Source organism: Crotalus tigris, unplaced genomic scaffold (assembly GCF_016545835.1).
Source record: "Crotalus tigris isolate CLP2741 ecotype Arizona unplaced genomic scaffold, ASM1654583v1 scf7180000019423.1032690, whole genome shotgun sequence".
NCBI lineage: Eukaryota > Metazoa > Chordata > Lepidosauria > Squamata > Viperidae > Crotalus > Crotalus tigris.
In genome coordinates this window covers 674,183-699,725 of record NW_024097532.1, presented here as the reverse complement: position 1 = coordinate 699,725, position 25,543 = coordinate 674,183, and the positions used below count along the sequence as shown (strand labels likewise).

Here is a 25,543-nt window from a genome sequence, read left to right as displayed (position 1 = left end):
TTATTTTAAAGGGGAAATCACATACCAAATACTCAGTGTCTATTGTAACATTTTGGCAGTGAAGGCATTGTTTTGCTTTTTGGGAAAAAAATAATTATGAGCCTCCGAAGAACATGATTCTAATGAGAGGAACAATGGCTAAATTCTTTTTCTTCTAATAATATACTACATTAAAAATTGTACATGTTTCACAATATTTCTGCCTCAACATTTTTTTTCTACAGCTAAAGATCTACAATATTTTTTTTTCAAAATGTTAGCAATGTAGTGTATGGATTGCCACTTAAAAATACAGATTGTATAAAACACAAACAATAGATGATACTGTGCTATCCTGGTAAAACTACAATAATGTGTAAAATTAGTGTTTTCAAAATGTTACATTTTTAAATCCTTGTTTCACAAAAAATTATTTCATTCCAATATAGTGTTGACTGTATAATCTCCAGTCTCAGAATGGATCAACTTTATGCAAAAAGTAATTATTCTTGGGAAAATTTACACCTCTACAGATACAAATAACTTTCATTTCTTATGATCATGTTTAAGGTTTTCAAAAGGCAATGGTGACACTTGATAAAAGTAAAATTCCCCATCACAACCAAAAATTAAATCTCACCCTATTACAAAAATCCCACCTGTTGTTAATCTTTTAACAGCATAATGTGAGTATCTGGATATAAATACTAGGCAACATTTCATTTGAACTACATATTGTACAAATAGCCAGTTAAACCCAAGTGTTGCATATTCCATGCTAATATGCTATACAGCAATTTTTCACTGAAGAACTAAAACATTGGGTGTTACTTTGGTGTTAAGAGTTATTCACCTTAAAGTACAAATGCAAGATCAGGTTATTTCTGAAGTTAGCACCTTTTAATTAATCTCTGCCACTCCGGCAAAGAGAGAATTCATATATTCTTCCTTGTCATTATTTCTTTACAAGAACAATGAAGTTAATTAGTCTTCTTTCTGAGATAATAGTTTACAATGTAGGTGAATGTTGCCTTTGTATTCAAGCATAACGTCATGCAATTTGATAGCTAGATCATACATTTATATTGTATTCAACAAGATACAGGTAATCGATTTGTGACCCAAAATTTCCACTGCTAAGCGAGAGAGGTGTTAAGTGAATTTTGCCCCATTTTATTATATTACTTGCCATAGTTGTTAAGTGAATCACTGCAGTGGTTAAGTTAGTAACACAGTTATTAAGTGAATCTGGCTTCCTCATTGACTTTGCCTGTCAGAAAGTTGCAAAAGGTGATCATGTGACCCCGGGACACTGCAACCATCATAAATACATCTAAATGCCAGCATCCAAATTTTGATCATGTGACCATGGGGATGCTGCAATGATTGTAAGTATGAAAAACTGTCATAAGTCACTTTTTCTGGTGCCGTTGGAACTTCAAATGGTCATTGAATGAATGGTTGTAATTCAAGGACTACTTTACTAGTTTAGCATATATAATAAAGGTTTTCAAAAATCAATAGAATTTCTATATGCCTGTAAAAGACCACTAGATCTGGGTATAATGGGCCTTCAATATTGTGAAGATGACGCTTTGATTCACTGATTGTGAAAACAGAATTCAAAACCAGGCCTATAATGACCCATTTTGCATCAAAAATCGTTAGAAATAATACTCACGGCGAGCACTAAACAGAATTCCACTTTTGTGATTAATTCAAATTAAATTGAACTGTGATTAGAGAATATACCAATGTAACTCCTAATGATGGCTAAGGTGAACAGAATATACAGCACATGATCCCATGGTATCCTTTCACAAAATAAATAATGTTTCATTGGCATTAAGCTAAAGGTACAATCTAATTTAACTAAATGGTATCAAAGACTAATTCAAAAACCAGAACAGCAGCTATTGTAAAAAACGTGTTCTTTACAAGAGGCACTCCTGAAAGAGACAGCAGTGATAACTAAAACAAACAAGGTGGAGTGGAATTAAGCTGATGTGGGTAGGGAGTACATTTGAGTGTCACTATCAGGGTATGAGGTAACTTTCAGAAGTTAAAACTTTAAAATTAAGTAAATCAAGAGTTGTGTTAAAGTGCCAGTGAAGGAGTAGGAGAGCAGTGAAGCCAAACTTTGGCCCCCAACATTCTCTCTCTGAGTGATGGGAAATTAAAAAAAAAATACTTATCTACCATATGAAAATAAAAGGAAACATAAACAAGAAAAATAATTCTTTGTATATTAATATTTTAACAAGCTTCGTGGTAGGCTCTTTCTGAAAATGCATAATTCTCAAGTGAGACTTTGGAAAGGTGCAAGCAAACAAGACAATTATAGACAGTGGTTGGATTCAAATAAGTGAACAACCAGTTCTCTGTGTGGATGCCGTTTCCAGAAGTCCATTCTGGGCCTGGGCAACAAAAAAATAGCTATCGGTTCTGCCAAACTGGTGAGAACTGGCTGAATCCCACCACTGATTATAGACCAATATTGAATAGAACTTACTTGGATTCATACACAGAATACACAGTATTGGGGAAAAAATCAAATTAACTTTGGTATAGTAGTAGTTGTAATAGTAGTGTAATTTATTATACACTCTGCTCATATCCAATTTAAAAATGATCAAATTTATCAGTTTTACAGTTGACGAACTGTCTAAATCAAATTTGGGGTATTATTATCAAAAGGAGCAGAGAGAAGGGGGAAGTCATATTGTATTGGCTATAACCCCAAATTAATTGAAAAAGTATTTCATTGCGATTAAAACCTATAATCACACCCATTTTTAACACAGAATGGATTCAGTTTTGAAGCATGCTATATTTTTAAGATCCCAGTTCATCTTGCGCTCTCTTTCATAGCAACTCGTTACTATGCAAAAAGTCCTTCCAATACACAGAGGATCTTTTATTTCATATTACTAACATCTATTGTCAAGAGTGATTTAAATAAAGTGGATTATTTATCCATGGATACATGCAAGTTAAACCCTTTCTCCCCCCCCCCCATTCTCTTGGCCTCTTCTCACTTTAAGTAAACATGTTCTGTTCAAACCTCTTTCCTACTTAAATCCCACTGCCACCATTTAACAAGATATCCTAATCTGCACTAAAATAGAAGTAATATTATAGGAAGCAATATATTGATAAAGGAGAGAATGAAGCCACCTATCTGCTATTGATATATCTCTAGATTTAATTCAATCCAGAGCACAGAAAAGAACGAAAAAGTTAAGATAAAGTAAATACAATTGACACCTCATTTATTATAGCTGCTATTCTATTTCTATTGCCTTACTTATTCGAGATATGGTCTGGAAAAAAAAATCCAATTTCATTTTAACAGCAAAACTAACATATTTGTACAAAAAGCTAATGGCTACACTTTACTACCTTTATAACAATTTGCTATCACAACTGCTTGTTGAAAAAAAGAATTCAAAGTAGATTGAACAAATTCAGAGTGAATGTATTTTAGCAGGCAAGTCAGTATAATTATATTATATTATAATTATATTATTCAGTGGCATATAATCAACCTGTTTGAAACAAAATTATAAAGGAGAAAGATTTTTTTTATAAAACATTAAAATCCAAATGTTAGTGTGTGTGTGTGTGTGTGTGTGTGTGTGTGTGTGTGTGTGTGTGTGTGTACTAGAAATATAAAAAACTGAACTCCGGGATAAATATAAAAAGTTTTATTACTAAGCTTTCATCAGTCCTCTGCCGACATCGTCAGAGTAAAAGCTGGAGAATGGCTAGCCTGCTTATATAGCTGGCTGTTTCAATGATCTGCTCATGGAGCGAGTAATTGGTCCCTCCTCTCCTCGCCCCCTCCTAATCAACCATATTGCTCCTAATTCTGTCGTGCCTGCCTCTGCACATTTGAATCCTGGCGCTTTTTCTCCCCCCACCCTCCTTCTCCCAATCCGTTCCGCTTGTGTGCGGCTGCCCAACGTCATTGCCGAATCATCCTCAGGGTTTCCTCGTCCTGTAGCTTCAGTAAGTTGTTGCACAGTCGCGTCCGGGTCGCAAAACGACACATACAGATCGGATCCTGCACTATGGGAATAACCACCCGATGTCCCACAAAATCAGCTGCATCCGAACACTATTCAGGAAGATAAACACCCATTGCAGCACAAGAGAAGCAAAAAACAGAAAATGGACCTACCTCTATCGTATATGCAAATGCAATGACTATCCGATAGATTTCATCTGGCAATATAGCAACAGCATGGATATTGGCACCTCAATGTGGCGCATAAACCGAGCCAGACGCGTCACACTAAAATAATGCGCCCTAAGGACCTGTTGCCAGAAGACAAAAGATCATCAAGGGTGTATAAAGTTAGATGCAATGATTGCCGTTGCAACTACATTGGAGAAACCGCCAAGCGACTCAAGACCAGGGTCCATGAACACAGGTTGGCGGCTAGACAACATGACAAGCACTCACAGGTATGGATGCACATGGCTGACAACAACCATTCATTCAACTTTGCGGGAGTGACTACTAAGAGTGACCGTTTGCTCAAAGAAGCAAACATATTTGATTTAACCGACATATAGATCTATTGCTGGCTTACCAAACATTAAGGAAACATGAGCAACGACGCAAAAACTTACAGCGAATGCAACAAATACCACCCATATATAGGAGGAAGGAGGATAAGAAAGACCTAGGACATCCACTCATAGAACAGCACGAAATTACAACGAGCGGAGAGAGGGGGATGCCAACACAATCCACCTGGGCTGTAGGAAATGAATAGACTAGCAAAGTCAAAATAGGACACACGACAGAAGGAATACCACCGGACGCGACTGTGCAACAACTTAATGAGGCTACAGGATGAGGAAGCCCAGAGGATGATTCGGCAATGACGTTGGGCAACCGCACACAAGCAGAATGGATGGGGAGGAGGGCAGGGGGAGAAAAAGCACCAGGATTCAAATGAGCACAGGCAGGCACTACGCGATTAGGAGCAATACGGTTGACTAGGAGGGGGCAAGGGGAGGAAGGACCAATTACTTGCTCCATGAACAGATCGTTGAAACAGCCAGCTATATAAGCGGGCTAGCCAGCCTCCAGCTTTTACTCTGATGATGTCGGCACATGACTGACGAACGCTTAGTAATAAAACAGTTTGTTTTTATATTTATCCTGAAGTTCAGTTTTTTATATTTCTAGCATGAATATACCTGGGATACACACACACACACACACATTCATGGGGAAAATAAATCAGGATGAAAAATCATTGGATTTTTAGGCTAACATTTGAAGAAAAGCTTTGATTTACGTATTTCTTAAAAAAAAAAGTTGTCCAATTCTCCTGGGTCAGGAGGCCAACAACTTTTGTAATGGAAGAAAAGTCATAAGAGCCATTTATAATAGGGCAGGAAATATGTTGTACATTCAACATTGCAGACTGAAATACTTTTGCATGACATATCTTTATATTGGTCTTAGAGCTTAAAGCTAAATTCATGCAACCTGTTATAGCTTTCCCACAAAATTATGTAAATTATGCATTTTGACTTTTTAAATGTCATTATTCTGGTACTGGCATTTCTCCATAAAAGAACTATAAAAATCACAACTATTTATAAAGAGGATAGGAGCATGATTAAGTATAGCTGTATAGATTAAATATACAAGATTAAGTATAGATTAAGACATATCCTTATGTCAAAAGACCTATAAGGTAACTTAGGTCAATTTCCACAATGAACTTATTCTATCAATCACAACTATAATTAGATCTTTGCAAATGTCTTAAAAGCCACACGTTTATAGTTACAATTCATATTTATGTGTAGCAAGTCTTTCCAGGCTCAGCAATATTTCTATACTTGTCAGAAATTGCCTGTAGTATCTATACATCAGTTGGGTGTATTACCTTACGTTGAACATCTCTCTCAAAAATGAGTCATAATAATAATAATACGAACCATGATTTTTATTTTTTTTACAGTTAAATAGGAAATGCAGTAAGAATCCCCTCAAAAAATAGACAAGAAAACTACTTTAGAGTACATATTATTACCCAAGGTAAAACGCCTTGTGCGGCACTGTAGAAACCCATTTAGATATTTAAATATTCTTTAATAAAGATAATTTACAGAAAGGTCAATATAGCTACAAGTTCTTTAAAATTCATGATTTTAACAGAGCAGCTGTTGATCAACTGCTACTTCTGTAAAGAACAGAAGAATAACTACAGATCAGCATTTCTAAAGCAACCTCCTCCTCTCTTAACTATTATTACATCCAAATGCTGCACGAAAGGACTTGTATTAAAAATAAATCTCCCTTCGATCCACTCCAGTATTTCTTCCAAAATGCCCCTGGTCTCCAGTGCAAATTTGTTACAGACAGGAGAGCTGAAGTAGTTGGGGGAAGTTTAATTAACAAGTCTTCCAAGCAAACCAATATTACAAACCTATATCATCACTTTTTTTTTTTTTAGTATCAAGATTCTATAATCTGCAGTGCAAAATTTTGCCCAGTATACAAAATCTGATTTTTTGTTTCGGCACTTTTAATTGAGTTTCAGGAGTTTTCCATAATTTTACCTGATGTGCTGAACCACAGTTTCTATCACCTCACATCCAAGTTGAATCAAAACAATTTCTCTAGCCATTTTTATCTAAAATGGATATCTTAGATAATTAGATGTCTGTAATTATGAAAAAAAGGTGAACAGCTATCATAAGTATACAGTGAAAATCTATGGGTAAGGAGTAGACAATTGTCACAACCTTGATTACCAGCTGTTTACGAGATTATCAACTTGAATTTGTTAAGAGGATTTGGTTACAGAATGTATATAAATGTGTATACATTAGCCAAAGGTGGAGAAATTATTCTTTCCAGATGTTACTAAATTATAAATCTGGCTCACGATGAGGGAGGCTGGGAAGTGCACTTTAACAGTTTAGAGAGGGGGACAGATTCCCCATTCAGCACTAACATTTGGTTCTTCTCAATTTTCTATGACAATGAAAAGTGTTTTTCAAAGCAAAGGATATGTTCATTTGCCACAATACCCCATTAAGCCTGGTTTAGTGACAAATTTGTCTGCAAGCACCATATGCTCAATGAAAATGCAAATGTAGCTATTAAGTCATCTGTGACTCGGCTAGTCGAACTTGGTTAGTTTTCCTCTTCATCAGTTTGCCAACCTTGCATTACAGTAAACACTGCCATAAAAACTGTCCCGATTTTCCTGCTACGGTATGTCATTAAGAATTGCAGCAAAGGAGAACTGCCCAAACCAGGAAGAGTGACTTTGTACCAAGCTGAAAGTTTATGCATTGGGCTAAGAAGCCTTAAATATAGGAAATTGTTTTCACATTATTGCTCATATGACACAGAAAGGTTTCCTGATCTATAGAGAGTTTAGTTTAGAGCAGTGGTTCTCAACCTTTTTAATGCCGCGACCCCCAACAGGTCGTAAGTCGAGGGCTACTCAACTGGTCGTAAGTCGAGGACTACTCAATTGGTGCACCGCCGTTTGCAGAATGGGACTTTTGGCGGGCTCAGTAGGGCAGAGACAACCTGGACAATTCCTATGGGCTTTTGAAAGTCAATAGAATTAGACTCTATTCAAGAGAGTCTATTCTATTGGCTTTCAAAAGCCAATAGAATAAAAGGGAGTAGCACAGCTAAGGAAAAGGGGGGGGAAAATGGCAGACTGTGTTGTTTGGCGACCCCCGTGAAATGGTCGTTCGACCCCAAATGGGGTCCCGACCCACAGGTTGAGAACCACTGGTTTAGAGGACTGTAATATAGGAAGAAAAGGAACAGCAACATCAGTTGTGAAACTGTCTTCTGTATAAGCTGCCTGTCTTGCTCAGCCCATCAATTCACTACCTTATAACTGTTCTGTTCAATTTTTGAAAGAGAATGTATTGTTTATATGAACTTATTTTCTAGGATAAAGATGGACAATTTGGAGTTCAGCAACATCTGGAATGGCACAACTCCCAGCAGGCCCAACCGGAATGCCAAATTCAGATCAGCAACAGGTTATATCCTTGCCAAAATTCTGCAGCTGGTCTTGATCTTGATTTGCCTACCAGCAGTGATGGTCCTCGCATCAGGAGACAAGGGAATCAACAAAGGGTGAATTTCATTAAATTACATGCTTTAGGAACATGTGATCCCTAGGGGGTAAAGCAGGAATAAGAGTCTATATAAATTAAAACAGCAAGTAATCAGCTGGCTTGCTTTCACAGCCATCCTACATTTAAGTAGATATGCTGACACAAAAAGACTATTCTGCAAATGTTAATATGTTCAGAAAGACAGATCAGTCATCATGTTAAGGTGGGCTAGACATGTGCGTCCTTTTCTGATTTATTGTGTTAACTGTTGTACAAGTAACACATGAATATGGCTAGTTTTATTAATAGTCCTTATCCTTGCTTCTTTTTCCCTTTTTCTCCTCTTGCTTCAAGAGATATGATAAACAAGAGATATGATAAACCACATTTTCTATAAAGAACATCAGAATATTCTTTATTTTCTGATATTCTGATTCTATTAAAAAAAAAAAAAACTTGCTTGAGAAACCTTCTACTATCCACTGTCAGGAAGGAATCTTCTTGGGTTAGAGCAGGGGTAGGCAACCTTGGCTCTTTTATGACTCGTTGACTTCAACTCCCCAAATTCCTGAGCCAGCATGGCTCAGCTTGGAAACCTCTCCCTTTCCCCTCAGCATGGCTGGCTCAGAAATTCTGGGAGTTGAAGTCCACGAGTCATAAAAGAGCCAAGGTTGCTTATATGGTAAGAAAATACTTATAGTGGGATTATATGCACCAAACCAGCAACAGGAACAATTTTACAGATTGTTACATCAGAAAATAACTCTGTTGGATTATAGGTCAGTGATATTAATGGGAGACTGGAATGGTGTTTTAGATACACAAAAGGACAAAAAAGGTTTTTCTACTTTCTTCAAACAGGTTAAATTACCTAAAGCTTTTTTTGATTTGAAAGAAGATTGGGAATTGAGAGACTATTGGCGTGAACGTAATCAAGAGGAAAGAGACTTTACTTTCTTCTCAGATAGACACCAATCTTTCTCAAGGATTGATTTCTTCCTGATTACAACAGATTTATATAACAGGGTGAAGAATGTAAAAATTTTTCCTAGGTCATTGACAGATCATAGTCCAGTTTGGATGGAACTGGTTGCTGAGAAAGAGGAGAGGAGATCCTGGAGGTTGAATGAGAATTTATTTAAACAAGAAAAAAATGTTCAAAAATTAAAGGAATGTTTAAAGGATTATTTTGTTTTAAACATGTATAAGGGAACATCAATGTCAATGGTATGGGATGCAAGTAAAGCCTTTATGCGTGGGATTTTGATAAAAATGAATAACTTTCATAGACGAAAGCAGACTCAGAAACATAAAGAATTGGAAGATGAGATTAAATTAAAAGAGAAGCTTTTAATTTCAAATCCTTTAGATGAAAAGGTGAAAGGAGCTATAAAATTGTTAAAAACACAATTTAATATGTTGATGGCTAATCAAGCTGCAACTAATATAATGTTTATGAAGCAAAATACATTTTGTAATGCTAATAAACCAGGGAGATGGCTGGCTTATCAGTTAAGAAAGAAACAGAGACAGAGAACTATAGATAAAATAAATTATAATGGTAAATTGGTTTATCAGAAAGAATTGATTAAGAAATCTTTTTTAGATTATTATCAAAAGTTATATAAGAGTACTAATGTACAAACTACAGATATAAATAATTATCTAAGCAAAGCTAATCTTCCTAAATTAACAGAAGATCAGAAAAAAGAGATTAATGGTTTAATTACCAATGAGGAAATTGTGACAGCAAGCAATTAAAATTAGGCAAAGCGCCGGGTACGGATGGCTTGACAGCTATTTATTATAAAACCCTAGTAGAAGAGATGATTCAACCTTTATGTGAGCTTTTTAATAATATATTACAAGGTTTAGAGATTCCTCCGTCATGGCGCAATGCTTTTATATCTCTGATTCCAAAAGAGGATCAAGATCTCACACTGCCCAAGAATTATAGGCCCATATCTCTTTTAAATGTGGATTATAAAATTTTTGCAAAAATTATAGCTAATAGGTTTATGGGGGTCTTGCAGCAGCTTATACATAAGGACCAATCGGGTTTTATAACTGGAAGATATATGAAAACTAATGTTAGACAAATTATCAATTTATTAGAATATTTAGATAAAAACAACCAAGTCTCTGCAGGGCTGATATTTTTGGATGCTGAAAAAGCCTTTGACCAATTGAACTGGCAGTTTATGTTATCTTTAATCAAGGAGATGAATTTTGGACAAAATATACTACAAGCTTTATCTAACATATATCAAAAACAGACTGCTCAACTTATTGTTAATGGGGGTTTGTCAGAGGTTTTCACAATAGAAAAAGGTACAAGACAGGGATGTCCATTATCTCCATTATTATTTGTTTTAACATTGGAAATTTTGTTGATTAAAATTCGGGAGTCTCAAGAAATAAAAGGAATAGAGATTAATAAAAAAGAATATAAGCTAAGAGCTTTTGCAGATGACTTGGTTGTTACTTTGTCTCAACCTACTTATTCGGTAGTAAAATTATTACAATTGATTCATCAATATGGGTGTGTTTCGGGTTTTAAAATCAATAACAATAAGACTAAAATACTACCTAAAAATATGATTAATCGTGATAAACAGACCTTGGTTAACTTAACAGACTTTGAAGTTGTTGATAAGGTAAAATATTTGGGGGTTATATTATCTGCTTCTAATGTAAAATTGTATAAAAACAATTATGAAAAGTTGTGGATTGGGGTACAGAAGGATTTAAAGAATTGGGATAACTTACAGTTATCTTTTATGGGTAGAATTGCAGTTATTAAAATGAATGTCCTACCAAAATTTATTTTTTTGTTTCAAATGTTACCTATCTTAAAGAATGAACTTAATTTAAATGAATGGCAGAAAGGTATTAATAAATTTATTTGGGCAGGGAAAAAACCAAGGGTAAAACTTAAAATTATGCAAGATTTTCGTGAGAGAGGTGGACTCAAGGTACTGAATTTGAAACTATATTATGACGCTGTGGTCCTAACATTGATTAGTGATTGGACGAATTTAACAAATGTAGAAATACTTCATTTGGAGGGTTGGGATTTACTTTTTGGATGGCATGCCTATTTAATTTTTAATAAAAAAGTGGATCGGGTTTTTAAATCTCATATTATAAGGATTTCTTTGCTTAGGGTGTGGAGGAAATATTATAAAAGTGATTTTAAAATACCATTATGGGCTATACCTTGGCATGCGATAGAGGGGATAAAGAGAGGAGTTAAGATGGATACGGTTTCTTATACACAACTACTTAGATGGGATGGTCAAAATTGGCAGTTAAAATCTTTGGAAGATTTAATACATGCAAACATTACTTACTCATGGTTTCAATATAGACAAATAGTGGATAGATGGAAGACGGATCGTAATATGGGTTGGCTTAGAGAAGATGAAAATCTTTTTAAACAAGTAAGGGATCAAAGACCAACTCATATTAAGAGGGTTTATGGGGTTTTAGTTGAAATGGATTCAGAATCTGAATTAATCAAAGATTGTATGATTAAATGGGCACAAAATATTGGTGAACCAATCCCATTGGATACCTGGGAACTTATCTGGGTGAGGAATGTTAAATTTATACAAGCGCAGAATTTAAGAGAGAATTTTTACAAAATGTTTTATAGATGGCACCTTGATCCACAAAAAATGTCTATTATGTACCCTGATCTACAGCCTAAATGTTGGAGATGTGGTTGTTTGGACGCTACTTATTACCATATTTGGTGGTCGTGTAAAAATATAAAAGCTTTTTGGATTAAGATATGGTGGAATATTCAAAGAATCTTTAGAAGGAGGGTTAAATTTACCCCACAATTATTTTTATTAGGTATTGTTACTGATTGTGATGCTAAGGAAGTTATATTGATGTTAAATTTGATTACAGCCGCAAGGCTGTTAGTAGGACAATATTGGAAAAAGGAATCTTTGCCTACTTTACAAGAGTGGTTTTATAAAGTTTCTTACTTGGTGGAAATGGCAAAGATTTCGGCTTTCTTAAAGGAGCAATCTCAAGAGAAATTTTTTGTTATATGGGAAAAATGGATAAATTTTATACAATATAATTTGGATATGGAAAAATATCATTTAGCTTTTTCATAGTTTGTATAGATTGTTTTCTCTTTTCTTTTTCCGTCTTTTGTTTTCTTTCTTCTTTTCTTTTTTCTTTTATTTTTTATCTTTCTTTCTTCTTTTTTTCTTTCTCTCTCTCTTTCCTCTCTTTTTTATTTCTTTTTTAAGTACTTCTTTAAGTACTTCTTTTTTTAATGTTCATGTTATGTATACTTTATTATTAATTATTTTATAAGTTGTAAAAGGTTTTTTAAAATTTTAAATAAGCCTATATTCAGTTCTGGGAAGTTTGGGGAGGGGGGAGGGGGTGGGTTTGGGAGGGATTGGGTGAGGGTTGATTTGTAAAACTTTTAAAAATTTTTCAATAAAAAAAAAAAAGAAGAGCCAAGGTTGCCTACCCCTGGGTTAGCGGAACAATCCAAACACAGAGATGCTCCAGAGCTTTCCTGATGGAGGCCACTGACAGAGGAGCAGACTTTGTAGAGGTCTTGAAAACCATCTATCCCAAGACAACTACTTTTCATGGGAATGCCTTTGACTGACTTTTTCTGTTCCTGAGACAGAACAATTTCTGGAATAGTTTTGCAACACACTTGGAGAAGAGAATGTGCTGACTCCTACAGAACTAGAGGCCTATGAGAAACTGGTAATTTCTGGGAAGCCTACTTTAGAAGGTAAAGCATTGGAGAAAGTGTTGAGAACATGTAGCCAGTTTTTTCAGCTGAACAGTGAGTTACAAGAAAATGAAGCCCTACCGCTTGATTTACTTGAACAAGAACTATCAGATGCTGAAGAATCAATATGCATGTCGAGTAATGCAACGTGACAAGCTTCAGATTTGTGCAGATAGTCTTTGCTGGCATGGTGAGTTTCTAGGTGTTTCAGAACTGTTGGCGAGACCATTAAAAGTTGTTGGCGCTGTTTGAAATTGTTCTGCCAGCAGCAAGGTCTGACTGCTGGCCCAGCAACGGATTCTATTGCAAATCAGGGCTGTTTCCAAAGGAAGCCGAGGAGGAGAGGTCCGGGGGCTTACGGAGCGAAGGAACTGGATGAGGCTGTCGGCAGGCCCAGAGGAAGAGAGAGAGGCTTTTGGAGGAGTTGGTGGCAGTGGCAGCCTGCTCCAGGGGCGAAAAGAAGCAAGGCCTCTTTAAGGAAAAGGTGGAAGAGTCAGGATCAGAAAAAGGAAAGGAGGCAAGGTTGTGCAGGAATACAAGCTAATTTGAGGACTAATCCACATGGAGCTCTGTTTGCCATCATTCACTCCCTAGAGACTAAAATGGACGATCTGAAACTTGAGCTGGCCACGAACAAGGAGTGTATATCGGAGGAGGTGACCCTTTGAGAGCTGAATGCAATGAAATTTCATTTTGATGTATGCCAATTGGTGTACATTCAAAGTGACAATAAAGTTGTTGTTGTTGTTGTTATTATTATGATCATTGCACAGTCAGCCAGATGTTCAGACTGGATTTGGCATTTTGTCTACCTATCGAGTCCTTACCCAGGACCTGGGATAGGCAGATGTGGATGTGTGATGGTATTACAGATATCGTCGCATGATGGAAGCAGTTCTAGTAAATTGACTAATGGCGAATTTGTCTATGCCAATGGTGTTCAAGTGGTGCTCCAGTTGTTTTGGGATTGCACCCAAGGCGCCTATTACTATTGGTACTACCCTTGCTTGCTTTTGCCACAGTCTTTCTATTTCTATTTGTAGGTCTTTGTATTTTGTTATCTTCTCCAGTTCTTTCTCGTCTATTCTGCTGTCTCCAGGCACTGCCATGTCCACTATCCAGACTTTTTTGTCTTTCTTAACGACAATTGTGGTTGTTGTTATTGTTGTTATTATTATTAAAACAAAAGCTTTGCCATTTAGCAGGCAAAAAAAAAGAGAGCAAACAGAGAACTAAAGAAGGTATGAGCAAGAGAATTTTCACAGCAACAATATCTACAGTGAGGTTTGTCAGATATCAGAGAAGTTAGCACACTGGCATAAGGGACTTGGGTATAAATAATTAACTTTGTCACGCGATCTAGGGCATTACCTGGAAACAGAAGAAAATTTCACAAAAGCTTTTTTGCGATTATTTCCAAATGTTGTGAACATTATTATCAATGATATGTAGGTCGATTATGAAAAAAAATGGGCAAAGTGATATTACAGAACAGCTAACTTCAGAATCTACAGCTAAACTAGCTGAACAACTGCAACTAAGACAAGAGCTTAGTTTATGTTGGTAATTCTGATAATCACAAAATAATCTTGGAGATTTTGAAGAGCAACTGCTCAGCAAGAATAAACCAGAATTTAAACAGAAAGACTTGCTAGAAAAAATAGATCAACCAACAGCAGATTATTTCAAGAGTGAAGGCCTACCTATTCAGGATTTCTTTCAAAAAAGGCTGAAGACACAGAAAGAAATTGGCCAAACAAAGCACTTTAAAAACATGGAAAGTTATAGGGAAGAACTGGGACACATGGAGTTAACATACCTTGGGAGCAAAACAGTCATGACTACTGCTAGAATTACAGCACTTTCATCTATCTTGCAAAAGGCAGAAGAAGTTTTAAAAGTCACTAAAGAGAACAAGGTGAAGGAAGAGAAGAGTGAGTTAAGTTTTTGTGTGACTAGATGCCAGGAACAGTTATGCATTCTCCAAAATAGGATAAACGAAAAGACCCAATTGCCTGTGCCCTTGCTTCAAAGCATTGCCCACCTTGTTTGTTTGCCTACAATAAATGGAGAACTAGACTTGGAAAACACGAGACTTGAGTATCTTGAATATGTATAAGAAGAAGCTATTGACCAGTTATTGGGCAGCTCAGCCACTTTGAGGTGCTGAAACTCTTGCTGATGTTGAAAAGAATCTGCAATGGACTGGAACTAAGCTGGAGGGACTGATGACTGTCCTGAAAAGAATCTCAGTCTAAGTTAGAAGAATGGCCATCCTGCTCTGAGGATTCAAGATTCTCCATTAAGCAATGCCCATGGATTTTGATAGATCCTAGTGACCTCACTACCTTACGGTTGTGGAGTTGCTGGGCAAACACAATCAAGAGAAACAATTTTCACATTCATATGAGACTTTGGCAAGCACAGGTTCATGATTGTGCCAGGAACTCCGAATGCTTCAAGTACAGCTAGCCACCCTATTTACTCAGTATCTTAAACTAAAGTCTGAGAACAAGGCACTGTAGTATTTGATGTATGGTGACTCCAAGCAGCTAATGCTTCGTGCTCAGGAATTGTCAGATCCTCTGGAGCAACTTAGCATCACACAAGCTAAAGTCTGTGAAATTCTAATGGACACCCCGATCAACTTAGAGACCCAAAACAAATTATCTGCAGGGCCACTTCCAGAAGATGGAATGCAAACTCTACATATACTTCTTCAGCGACCCAAACTATCTGAAGAAGTTGGTTGAAGAAGTTGAAAAGCAAGCACTGGCATCTTCGTGTACATAATGGCAAGAGAAGAAGAAAATAATCTTGCTCCGAGGCGCTTTTACATAAATTCTGTCTCAATGAATGGAATGCTTCCAAGAGAAGCATTCGGGAATTGTTAGGAGGGTAAACTTTCATCTTCCTGCCATCTCTTCTCTGAAGAATACATTAATATCTATTAAGGCTCTTTTCTAGGAGTTGATTTGATGACATGTATCTATTACCATGGGAAATATTGTATAGTATAAGGATTCTGTGTATGTTCCTTTTTTTGGATCCTTACTTTGCTACAGTATAGTAGAGTAGAATATATACATAGTGGGGGGTGTTCAGAGGGGGGAGGATGTTATGCAGAAATTGAGATGGAGTGCCTAAAACTATGAATACTTCTAAGAACTGGAATAAAAGTATCTATTGTCAAGAAATAAAACACAGACCAGTTAGATCAGTATTTCTCAAACTTGGCAATTTCCTGGTTGGGGAATTCTAGGAGTTGAAGTCCACATATCTTAAGATTGTCAAATTTGAGAAACATTGAGTTAGACTATAATGTGCACAAAATTGATGGGCTTTGCAAGACTTTTTTTGAAACAAGAATTTCAAAGGCTAAAGTATAATCATTAAATCAATATCCTTGGGAATAATCTGTTGTTTCCAGATTTCCCAACACTGCTTAATACAAAATGTTTGCTAAACACAAGGAGAACATCAAGTTGCCAGTGGTAAATGGTAACCATAAAGTAATAGGAACTAATGAGCAATGATAGAAGTAATATAACCTGTAATGCATACGTGGCTCATTTTTCTCAGATAATTGAATAAGTTATTCCAATCAAGTTATTCCAATCAAACAGTTGTTAACCTGAAACAGTGTAAAAAGATGAAGCCCTGTCTCATCATTTGATTCGCTGTGATTAACACCCTAAAATCATTCTAGGAAAATAAAATCTTCAGTAATGGAATACATTGTCATAGTTAAACTAATATAAAAAATTAAAAGCATTCACTGTATTCCATATTTAGTTCTAAAAAGCAATAAGAAACCTAAAATTATGCACAATAGATGTAAATAGTATGTTCAGAAAGTAGAGTTTCCACTGGCTGTTTTTACATCTCTTTTAAAATGTTAATACTCCAACAGGGGTATGAAACTTAGCCTTGAATTAATAGAGTCTTGTTAATTCAATTGATAGGTCCCAGTCAATTCTTCAGGAAGTTAATAGCTTTAGAAAAAAGGGTGCTCACAGGTTTAGATCAAATCCAAAATGAAGTTTTGAATGACAATGGGTGTTCCTGTATCAAAACCACAAATATCCAGCATCCCTCTGTCATCTGGGTCTGCAACTGTAAAGCCACTGGATGTCATTCCACAAACAATTAGCTTGGATGGAATACCCATTTTCTACAATCAGATAAAAAGAGAGAGAGAGAGAGAGAGAGAAATACTTTTTTTTTCAGACTATACTTGCAAAACAACAAATTATTTATAAAAGCCAAGTCTTACAGACTTTATTACTGAAGTGCACAATCCATATTCTTGTTATCTTCCTGTGAAGTGGGAAGTCTTATTTTTTTTTTCAGTATTTTGCCAAGATTTTTGATCCCAACTATCACAACTACAATTAGGGAAACCTGAATGTGGCAAATAGGGTTTTTCTTAAAAGTATGCTTTCTGTCTTATCTATGGTAGTCCTTTTCTTTTCTTTGTACTGCTCATTCTTTCTGCTTGTCCTTAAATAGCTTTTTCTGCATCCAATAACAAGTACTGTTCCACTTGTGGATCGCTTATGTGAACCCAGTACGCTTCTAGATCAGATCACTGTAGTGCAGATAGCTAGAAAGTCACAAGCAGTGCTGATATAACACTAATATAAACAGGACTAAACTAGTATGCACTGAACACAATATTAAAAATATAACTTTATATATTTATATTTCATTCTACTTTAGGATTATAATTATGTTGTTTGCCCAAAACCATTCCAGAAAATGGTTCTCTGTTATAACATAATGTAAACCATCAGAAAGCTGTTAGCTACTTAAGAATGCAAAATTTTATAAAGAAATATTTTTCTTATTTTGCATTATTTAAAGAATACTTACCTCTCTATACTGTCTCAATGCTGTGGCAGGGTGAACATCTCCAGCAAAGGTCTCACTATCCACAAAGATAATAAAAACATCAACTGCTACACCTGTCTTTTGGGCCCAGAGCACTGGAGCAGAACAATTAGTGGCACCCCTTGGAATCTATAAGTAAAAAAAAAATATTAAAATCCAAACAAGCCAGCAAAAGTTAGCAATATTTCTGCCAGGGAACTAACAAAGGGAATGTAAATCAAAGTTTACATTTAAGATTGCAAACTTTGCTGTTGTATATATGTTACTGGCAATGTGTGAAAAACTGGCATTTTGTAGATTGCCTAGGAAATCTATAGAATGTGTGATTTTTTTTAGGCAAAGTATGAAGTGTCTGTTATTTTAATATGCTATACACTTTCCTTAGGTATTGTATATAATACCTAGGCAACATGCAGAATGACAAGAACCATTTAGGAAAAGTATGAAAAGAAAGCCATGAAAAGGGTTAGAGTTAGGGTTAACCCTAATCCTTTATTGAAAGGGGTTTATGAAAATGAAAGAAAAAATGAAAAAGGTGGTACAGGATTTTCTTACTGAAAAAACAAGAAAAAAAAGACCAGTATTGACCTACTTGTTGCAACAAGGCAGGCTAGAATGGCATTTTAATGGGAATATTTTATATTTTGCTGATTTGCCTTTTGGCATTGCATAGAATGCCTAGAAAATACTGTATGTAAAAAGTGTTTCATATTTTGAGGTCCCATTTTTGTCATTCTATAGATTTTCCAGGCATGCCATAAAATGCCTAATTTCACACATTAGTGATAACATATATATTCTACCAGACAATCTGTGACCTATTGGGTCATTGTTTCAGAGATATTTCCTTATCTAGAAAAACTCTGGGCAAAAACTCAGTGGGAGTGGGTACAACTTCTCTCTTCCTTTCAGCTTCCTCATCGAGTTTCCTTGTGGGAAGCCAGCAGTGAACACTGGAAACCTACGTACCTTTCTTCCTTATTCCTCCCTCCCTTCCTCCCTCCCTCCCATCTTCCCCTTTTCCTTCCTTTCTCCCTTCCTGATAAGGCTAGCAAATCACTACTGTTGAGTGGAGAAGGGATTAAGAGAGTGGCCAGAAGCTTTCAAGAAATGTTGACAGTGATGATCAAATCGTCTCAACAGCATGGTGGCAGCAGCACTGAAGCAGCTACAACTTTCCCAAATTTCATTCTCTCAGGGTAAGGAGTCACCCGCATTTTGTAACTTTACCCATTTGAGGTACCTTGACTGAAAAGGTTTTGCCCTACGTTGCAACACTTTGCTCAACTAAAGGTTACAGACATGAGAGTTTTGGGTAGTATTTTGATATAGCGAATGACGTTTTCCCTGGAAAGTGATCAAATATCAGCTATTTTTTTTCCCCCATCAAACTAATGTCTCCTGTGATTTGCAATAGCAGTACAGTTTCAGACAAAGATCTACACTACGTGTCCCTTGAGCCTGTCCTCTGGAGATGCCAAACTGACAGGCAAATGAAAGTACACAGCAAAGCACTATTATAGACAACTCATGCAAGCTACAGAATTGCTGTTCACGGAGAAAAGGAGAAAAATCCTCTGGCCTGAGGATTAATTTAGTGGCAACCTTTTTCATCTCCCACATATGCACAGACAAATCTACAGTCCCCACAGCATGCAAACAGATATGCATATATGAGTCTATGTCTACTGTAGGATAGGCAAAGTTTATAGAAGGTTGCATGACATGAAATGGAGAGGACTAGCTTGCCCAGCAATATCTCCATGTCCATTCAGATCCATGTTTCCTTTAAAAAAAAAAAAGTTATTACCAAGAGATCTTTCACAAATCCAGGTCTGATTCCCATCCTCTTCTGCATCTACCCTTAATACCTTAAGCTTACCATTAAAATTTTTCAATGTTTTTGCTGTAATCTTTTGGGTTTCATTTCCTTCTATAAATCCATACACTAATGTGATTATGAATTTGATCACAAAACCAATCTGATCACTTCCCAGGGAAATTATCATTCATTATATCTACTGTCCCAAACAAATTTACATGCTTTTTTCTATTAAGCCAGCTCATTTACTTTTTTTCTCTTTATCCCGTAACTCATTATGTAATATAATAGCACCTTCAAATTATATACTAACACACTTCAAGTAAAATCAAAGCATATCCATACACTCTTACATCTCTTATTAGTTATCCATTTTCCATTTTTCTTTCTAATGAAGTTTAAGTACTGGATTACTCAGGCCAATGTGCTTTCCTTTTTACTATGATATTAAAATTAACATGTGCTACATGCAAGAAAAAAGAGTCACTTGAAAATAAAACGCTTCCATGAAAAAGAATTACTTGTTTAAGAGTTAGTAAAATACTTCTTTTCATGATAAATACATTGTTAACTATTCTCATATAAAACTACAGGGTGACTTTAAGAATATTAGATACCTCAGACATTTTCTGTAATACTTGTGGTAAAGTCATATCCTCAGTCACAGGACTAGGAACTATATCATGGGAAAAAGCAACAATGTGGGAATCTTTTTCAGTGCGTGCCACAACCTGGTAAAAACCAAATGACCAAAGGTAAAGAATGTTATTTTCCTGTTTGTTAAACTAAAAAGCATTTCTGCACTCAAACTTTCTATGTCTAGTCTAGTTGCCTCTTGAAAAAGCACCTTTAGGTCAAGCTTTCTCTGGTTTTCAAATGTGAAATAGCTGTTTTTACAAGCCTTTTCTATTCTAATTCATCCCTTTTTTAATGCTCCACAATATGTTAGTCCTTTCTCCCAGACTTTCTTAAGTTGTTATTTTCTTTGGATACAAGTGCTGAAAATCTGATTACCAAATCTTGCATAATGGTTCCTTCTTGACCTATAGAACAGGCACTGAAGGAATGCATCATCTTAGCCAAACATTTGCTTTAGTTCAGGAGGCATTAATCACTGGAAAAATGATTTGTTGCCTGCTCTAACTAGAGCAACAGGAAAATTATGTATTGTAGACAAATGGCATGACAAGACTGGCTAGTAAGGCATGGAATGAAGGAAAGGTATCATCAACATGTGGCCAAATACTGTCCAGTAATTAAGTTACTCAAATTATAAACACAGAGAGACATTTGGGAGTCATTAAAGGAAATATGTCCTTATATACTTTTAGAAAATGTTGACCATATTATCTGAAAATAAACAGGTTAAATAAAACAAAAGTTTAATTTATATCTGAAGAAATCAGCAGAATAGGAATTAATACCTATGTTGATTTGCATGGATAGGTTTGTTAGTTTTGTTTTAAAATCATATCTATCAAATCATGAGGCAGATATCCTCGGCTTTACCAAATTACAATCTATTTAGTCTTGGAAAGTCAGAACAACGCCATCGCATCCCAAAGTTTGGGACCAAAAAATATCATAAAACTGAGATGTTTCTTACCATGCACATAGTTGCAGCAATGGTACTAGCATTCAGCACACTACCAAAAACCTTTTGTAACATAGAATCACTAACATCAACAGCAACTAAGATACGCTTTCCCATTGGTTCTAATGCCTAAGAAAGAGGCAATGAGTGGAAAGAAGTCAGAATATATAATATTTTTTTAACATTGTTTTAATTACATGACTTTTTACAGCTGTGAGTGCTTTCAGAATCAATGGTATTAATCAAAGAAATGCTAGTTGATTACAAAAATAATACAAATATATGAGAAGAGGGTACTAATTCACCACCCCACCACCACCACCATCTTTCCCCAAATGTACATTATAGCTGAGCAACCAAGTGCACAGCATAATGTGTTAACTAAATCTCCATGAGTCTTAAGAGGAAGGGGGGGGGAGGAAGACTACAGCCCTAGACTGTTATGGATTGATCATACAGAATACCGAAAAACAAATATCCTAGGAACATTTACCATCCTTCTTTTAGTCTTTATTGCCAAAATTGGAACTTCCCTAAAGAGATTTTGCTTAAATGCTTCAGACTTATACTGAAAGTAGTTAAATAAATATTCATTAACCATTACCTTGAAGGACTTGTAAAATGAAGTATTTAGAGCTTCCAAGATGTCCTTCTCTGGTTGCCAGTGCAGTTTTCCCCGATAACCACGCTCTCCTTTATAGTTTTCTAATGCAACCAAAATATGGAATGGGTGTATCTGAGCCTAAAGAATTTTGGAAAACAGACTCAAAATGTTAATTTCACCTTCCAGTGATAATTTCTGCTAATTAAGTAAGCTATAAGATCAGTGATTGTGGAATAGGAAATTATATTTATTTAAGTATTCTGAATATAGAGTGCAAAGCAACTTTTTAACATGTTTTCAAAGTATTATTGCTAGAAATAACTGCTACAGTATCCCTTAGATTTTTTTTCCCTTTATCTAAATGAGATTTTTTTTAAAAAAAATTCAGTTATTAATTCAATGGTTTATTTGGTTGATTTAGAGAGATTCAAATTTATATGGTGACCTCACAAACTTGGTCTGGTAATCAGAACAGTGCTTTTTTATTCTCTTTGCCTTCTGTAAAGCTATTACACAAGAAGAGAAATCCTTTCATATGACGTTTACAGCCAATGTTCCCGACAAAAGGATATTTTTGTATAGGTTTTTGTTTTGTTTTGTTTTGTAATTTACACTTGTTCAGCAAAACAATGATTCCCCCATTTTAGCAGTAGAGAAAGCATTGAAAAGGTTACTGATTTTAAAGGCTACCTTCGTAAAAATATGAACAGAAGGAAAGATTACAAGTATATTTAAAAATCTTGTACAGGGCTTACAATCATTTATTTAATGACCATTTGAAGTTACAACAGCACTGAAAAAAGTGACTTATGACCACTTTCCACTCACGTGACCATTGCAGCACCCCTGTGATCATGTGATCAAAATTTGGATGCTTGGCAACTGGCGTGTATTTATGACAGTTGCAGCGTCCCAAGATCATGTGATCACCTTTTGTGCCTTTTTTGACAAGCAAAGTCAATGGGGAAGCCAGATTCACTAAACAATCATCTTATTAACTTAACAACTGCAGTGACACGCTTAGCAACTGTGGCAAGAAAGTTTGTAAAATGGGAGTAAAACTCACTTAACAACTATCTTGCTTAGCAATGGAAGTTTTGGGCTCAATTGTGATCATTTTCCATCATCAACTAGAATTGCCAACTTCCCCTGAAACCAACCCCAAAGATTCTACACTCTGAATCAACCAACGTAGGACAGGTAATTTTTAATAAATAAGAGACTCAAGATCAAAACTATTGATTAATAAGTACTGATTACTTAATCCACTTAGTTTGGTGGAGAGGTTTAAGGTGCCAGGAAACTGCAAGTTCTAGTCCTGCGTTATGTAGAAAGCCAGCGGACTCATTTTGGGCCAGTCGCTCTCAGCCCAAGGAAGGCAAACCACTCCCGAAAATCTTGACAAGAAAACTGCAGGGATATGTCTAGGCAACAGCACAGGTCAGGAATGATTTGGAGGCACACATACATAGATACCGACCCCCCCCCCTTTAATTGCCTGTAAAATAATTCACCCCGTCTGTAAAACAGTAATAGCTGTATTTGTTAGGCACATAAAACTAGGCAAAAATAGACACTGAATAAAATGCAAATTGATACATTATACTATAATTCAATTAAATTGAAAGGTCCATGACATATAACATTATCCTCTATCATATAAAATTGGAAAATCAATAATAGTTATATATTTTAAAGTAACTTTATAAAATACGGTAAAAAAGATGTTAGTGGGTTTTTTTTTAAATAACTAGAATCTAAGTAGCAGTCCATTCCAACCCCCCAAAAAAACCTGAAGATAGGTAGATAGGTAGATAGGTAGATAGGTAGGTAGGTAGGTAGGTAGGTAGGTAGGTAGGTAGATAGATAGATAGATAGATAGATAGATAGATAGTTAGATAGATAGATAGATAGATAGATAGATAGATAGATAGATAGAAGCACGAAGCTGAAAACACCAGCCTGAAGATGACGAATGAGACTTCGTCGAAACGTCGTCAAGACACTTCCAATTTTACACGGGAGAAAACCTGAATAACCAAAGACCTACATAGATAAACACAGATCTGATAATCTTAAACAGGATGTGGCTATTCCAGTTTGTGGTAGGAATAAATAACTCTAACCCAATAAATTTGGTCAAGAGCACAAAGTCATCAGCAGATCTTTCTAATAACCAGATGTACAGGTAGTCCTCGACTTATAACAGTTCATTTAGTGACCGTTCAAATTACAATGGCACTGAAAAAAGTGACTTTTGACCATTTTTCATTGCAGCATCCCCATGGTCATGACTCATATTTATGATGGTTGCAGTGTCCCTGGGTCATGTGATCGGCTTTTGCAACCTTCTGACGAACAAAATCAATGGGGAAGCCAGATTCACTTAACAACTGTGTTACTAACTTAACAACTGCATTGTTTCACTTAACAACGGTAGCAAGAAAGGTCGTAAAATGGAGCAAAATTCACTTAACAAATGTTTCACTTACAAGGGAAATGTTGGATTCAATTGTGGTCATATATTGAGGACTATCTTGTATACAGGGCATGATTTCTGAACTCTATCAATTTGTCAAGAATGTCCATAATTCTTGACAAAAATCAAAAGGCATAATAAATCTTTTGTAATCTAGCTAATAATACAACAGATTCTGTCAACATTTATTAAATGCAACAGAGTTCAATAGGTTTTTTTTTCTATAAAGAGCTTTTTTAAATATAGAAACGTTTACCACATACAGTGGGTAATACACAAATACAAAGAGTAAGAAACAAGAAAATTGTTGATGGATATCTGAATGATGCTTTTTTTTATGTAAGCATATTCTAGACCAGCCCTTCTCACATGGCATATCATAGAATCATAGGATTTCACGGGAGATTGTGATTGAAAATTAAAAATAAAACTTTTTTTCAGCTTTCTCTACTATGTAATACTAGCAGTCACAGTAGTTGAAATTTTTACACAATGGATCCCAGCTTTTAAATATTGTATTCAATTTTTCTAATATAAATAGCATTAAGTACAATCAATTTACAATATTTATTTTTTTACATAAAATCTACCAGAACTACCTTTTGAAAAATTAAATCCTATTTTGTCTCTTTGTCAGTTATTCAGAAATGCGTTTGTCTTGTAAGTTTTTAAAGTTTATGAAAGGGGGAAAAGATTAATTTCAATAAAAAGTAAGTTAAGCATAACCAGATTTTCTTCCAAGGAGGGCTAAAAAGTCATTTTTAGTTTCAAATAGGGAAAAAACTACTCTTGCACATACCATTCATCATTAGCATCTTGTGCATTAGAAATTTGGATAAAATTATAAAATGTAGAATATTTAAAGGGAAAAACTGAAGTTTCATCTACCCACATTACTGACTTACATTAGAATTAGTACCTTTGTGGTACAGGGGAAGCCAACAAAAATAATGCACTAATGAATTGGCAAAATAGATCCACAGAAAACTAGAATACAATACGCACAAGAACAATGCGTTAAAAAATCCTTACCTTTTTAAGAAGTTTTTCATTTTTTAATTTTTCACAAACCATTGCTACCTCTGAGCTTCCCGGTTCAAGAACAGAATTTGCTGTCATTTTCCCCAGGTTTTTCAATACTGCTGTTACGGGCATGTTCTGTAGCAGTGCTTTCCATACCTTATACAAAATGAAATTCAACGGTAAGAAAAAGTCATGTGTTTAAAGAAAAAGACATACTCAGTATAAATACGCATAACTGTACAGGAATC

The 25,543-nt window shown here is 35.5% G+C and overlaps 1 protein-coding gene and 1 pseudogene across 3 annotated transcripts in view; one reads left to right on the top strand and one right to left on the bottom strand.

Annotated features, from left to right (window-relative positions):
• Positions 1 to 25,543, bottom strand: part of RO60 (Ro60, Y RNA binding protein) — a 38,087-nt gene that overhangs the window by 6,748 nt on the left and 5,796 nt on the right. For 2 of the 3 annotated variants that reach the window (XM_039362318.1, XM_039362320.1), the window contains 6 exons: positions 25,305 to 25,451; positions 21,794 to 21,931; positions 21,202 to 21,318; positions 20,213 to 20,326; positions 17,756 to 17,902; positions 14,997 to 17,054 (listed from right to left, as the gene is read on the bottom strand). In XM_039362318.1, the coding sequence (XP_039218252.1) occupies positions 16,902 to 17,054; positions 17,756 to 17,902; positions 20,213 to 20,326; positions 21,202 to 21,318; positions 21,794 to 21,931; positions 25,305 to 25,451 (816 nt within the window). In that variant the 3' untranslated portion in view covers positions 14,997 to 16,901. Of the gene's footprint in view, positions 1 to 14,996; positions 17,055 to 17,755; positions 17,903 to 20,212; positions 20,327 to 21,201; positions 21,319 to 21,793; positions 21,932 to 25,304; positions 25,452 to 25,543 lie in introns of those variants that run through there. The other variant, XM_039362319.1, reaches the window with a different exon arrangement.
• On the top strand, positions 4,285 to 15,711 carry LOC120316580 (annotated as a pseudogene).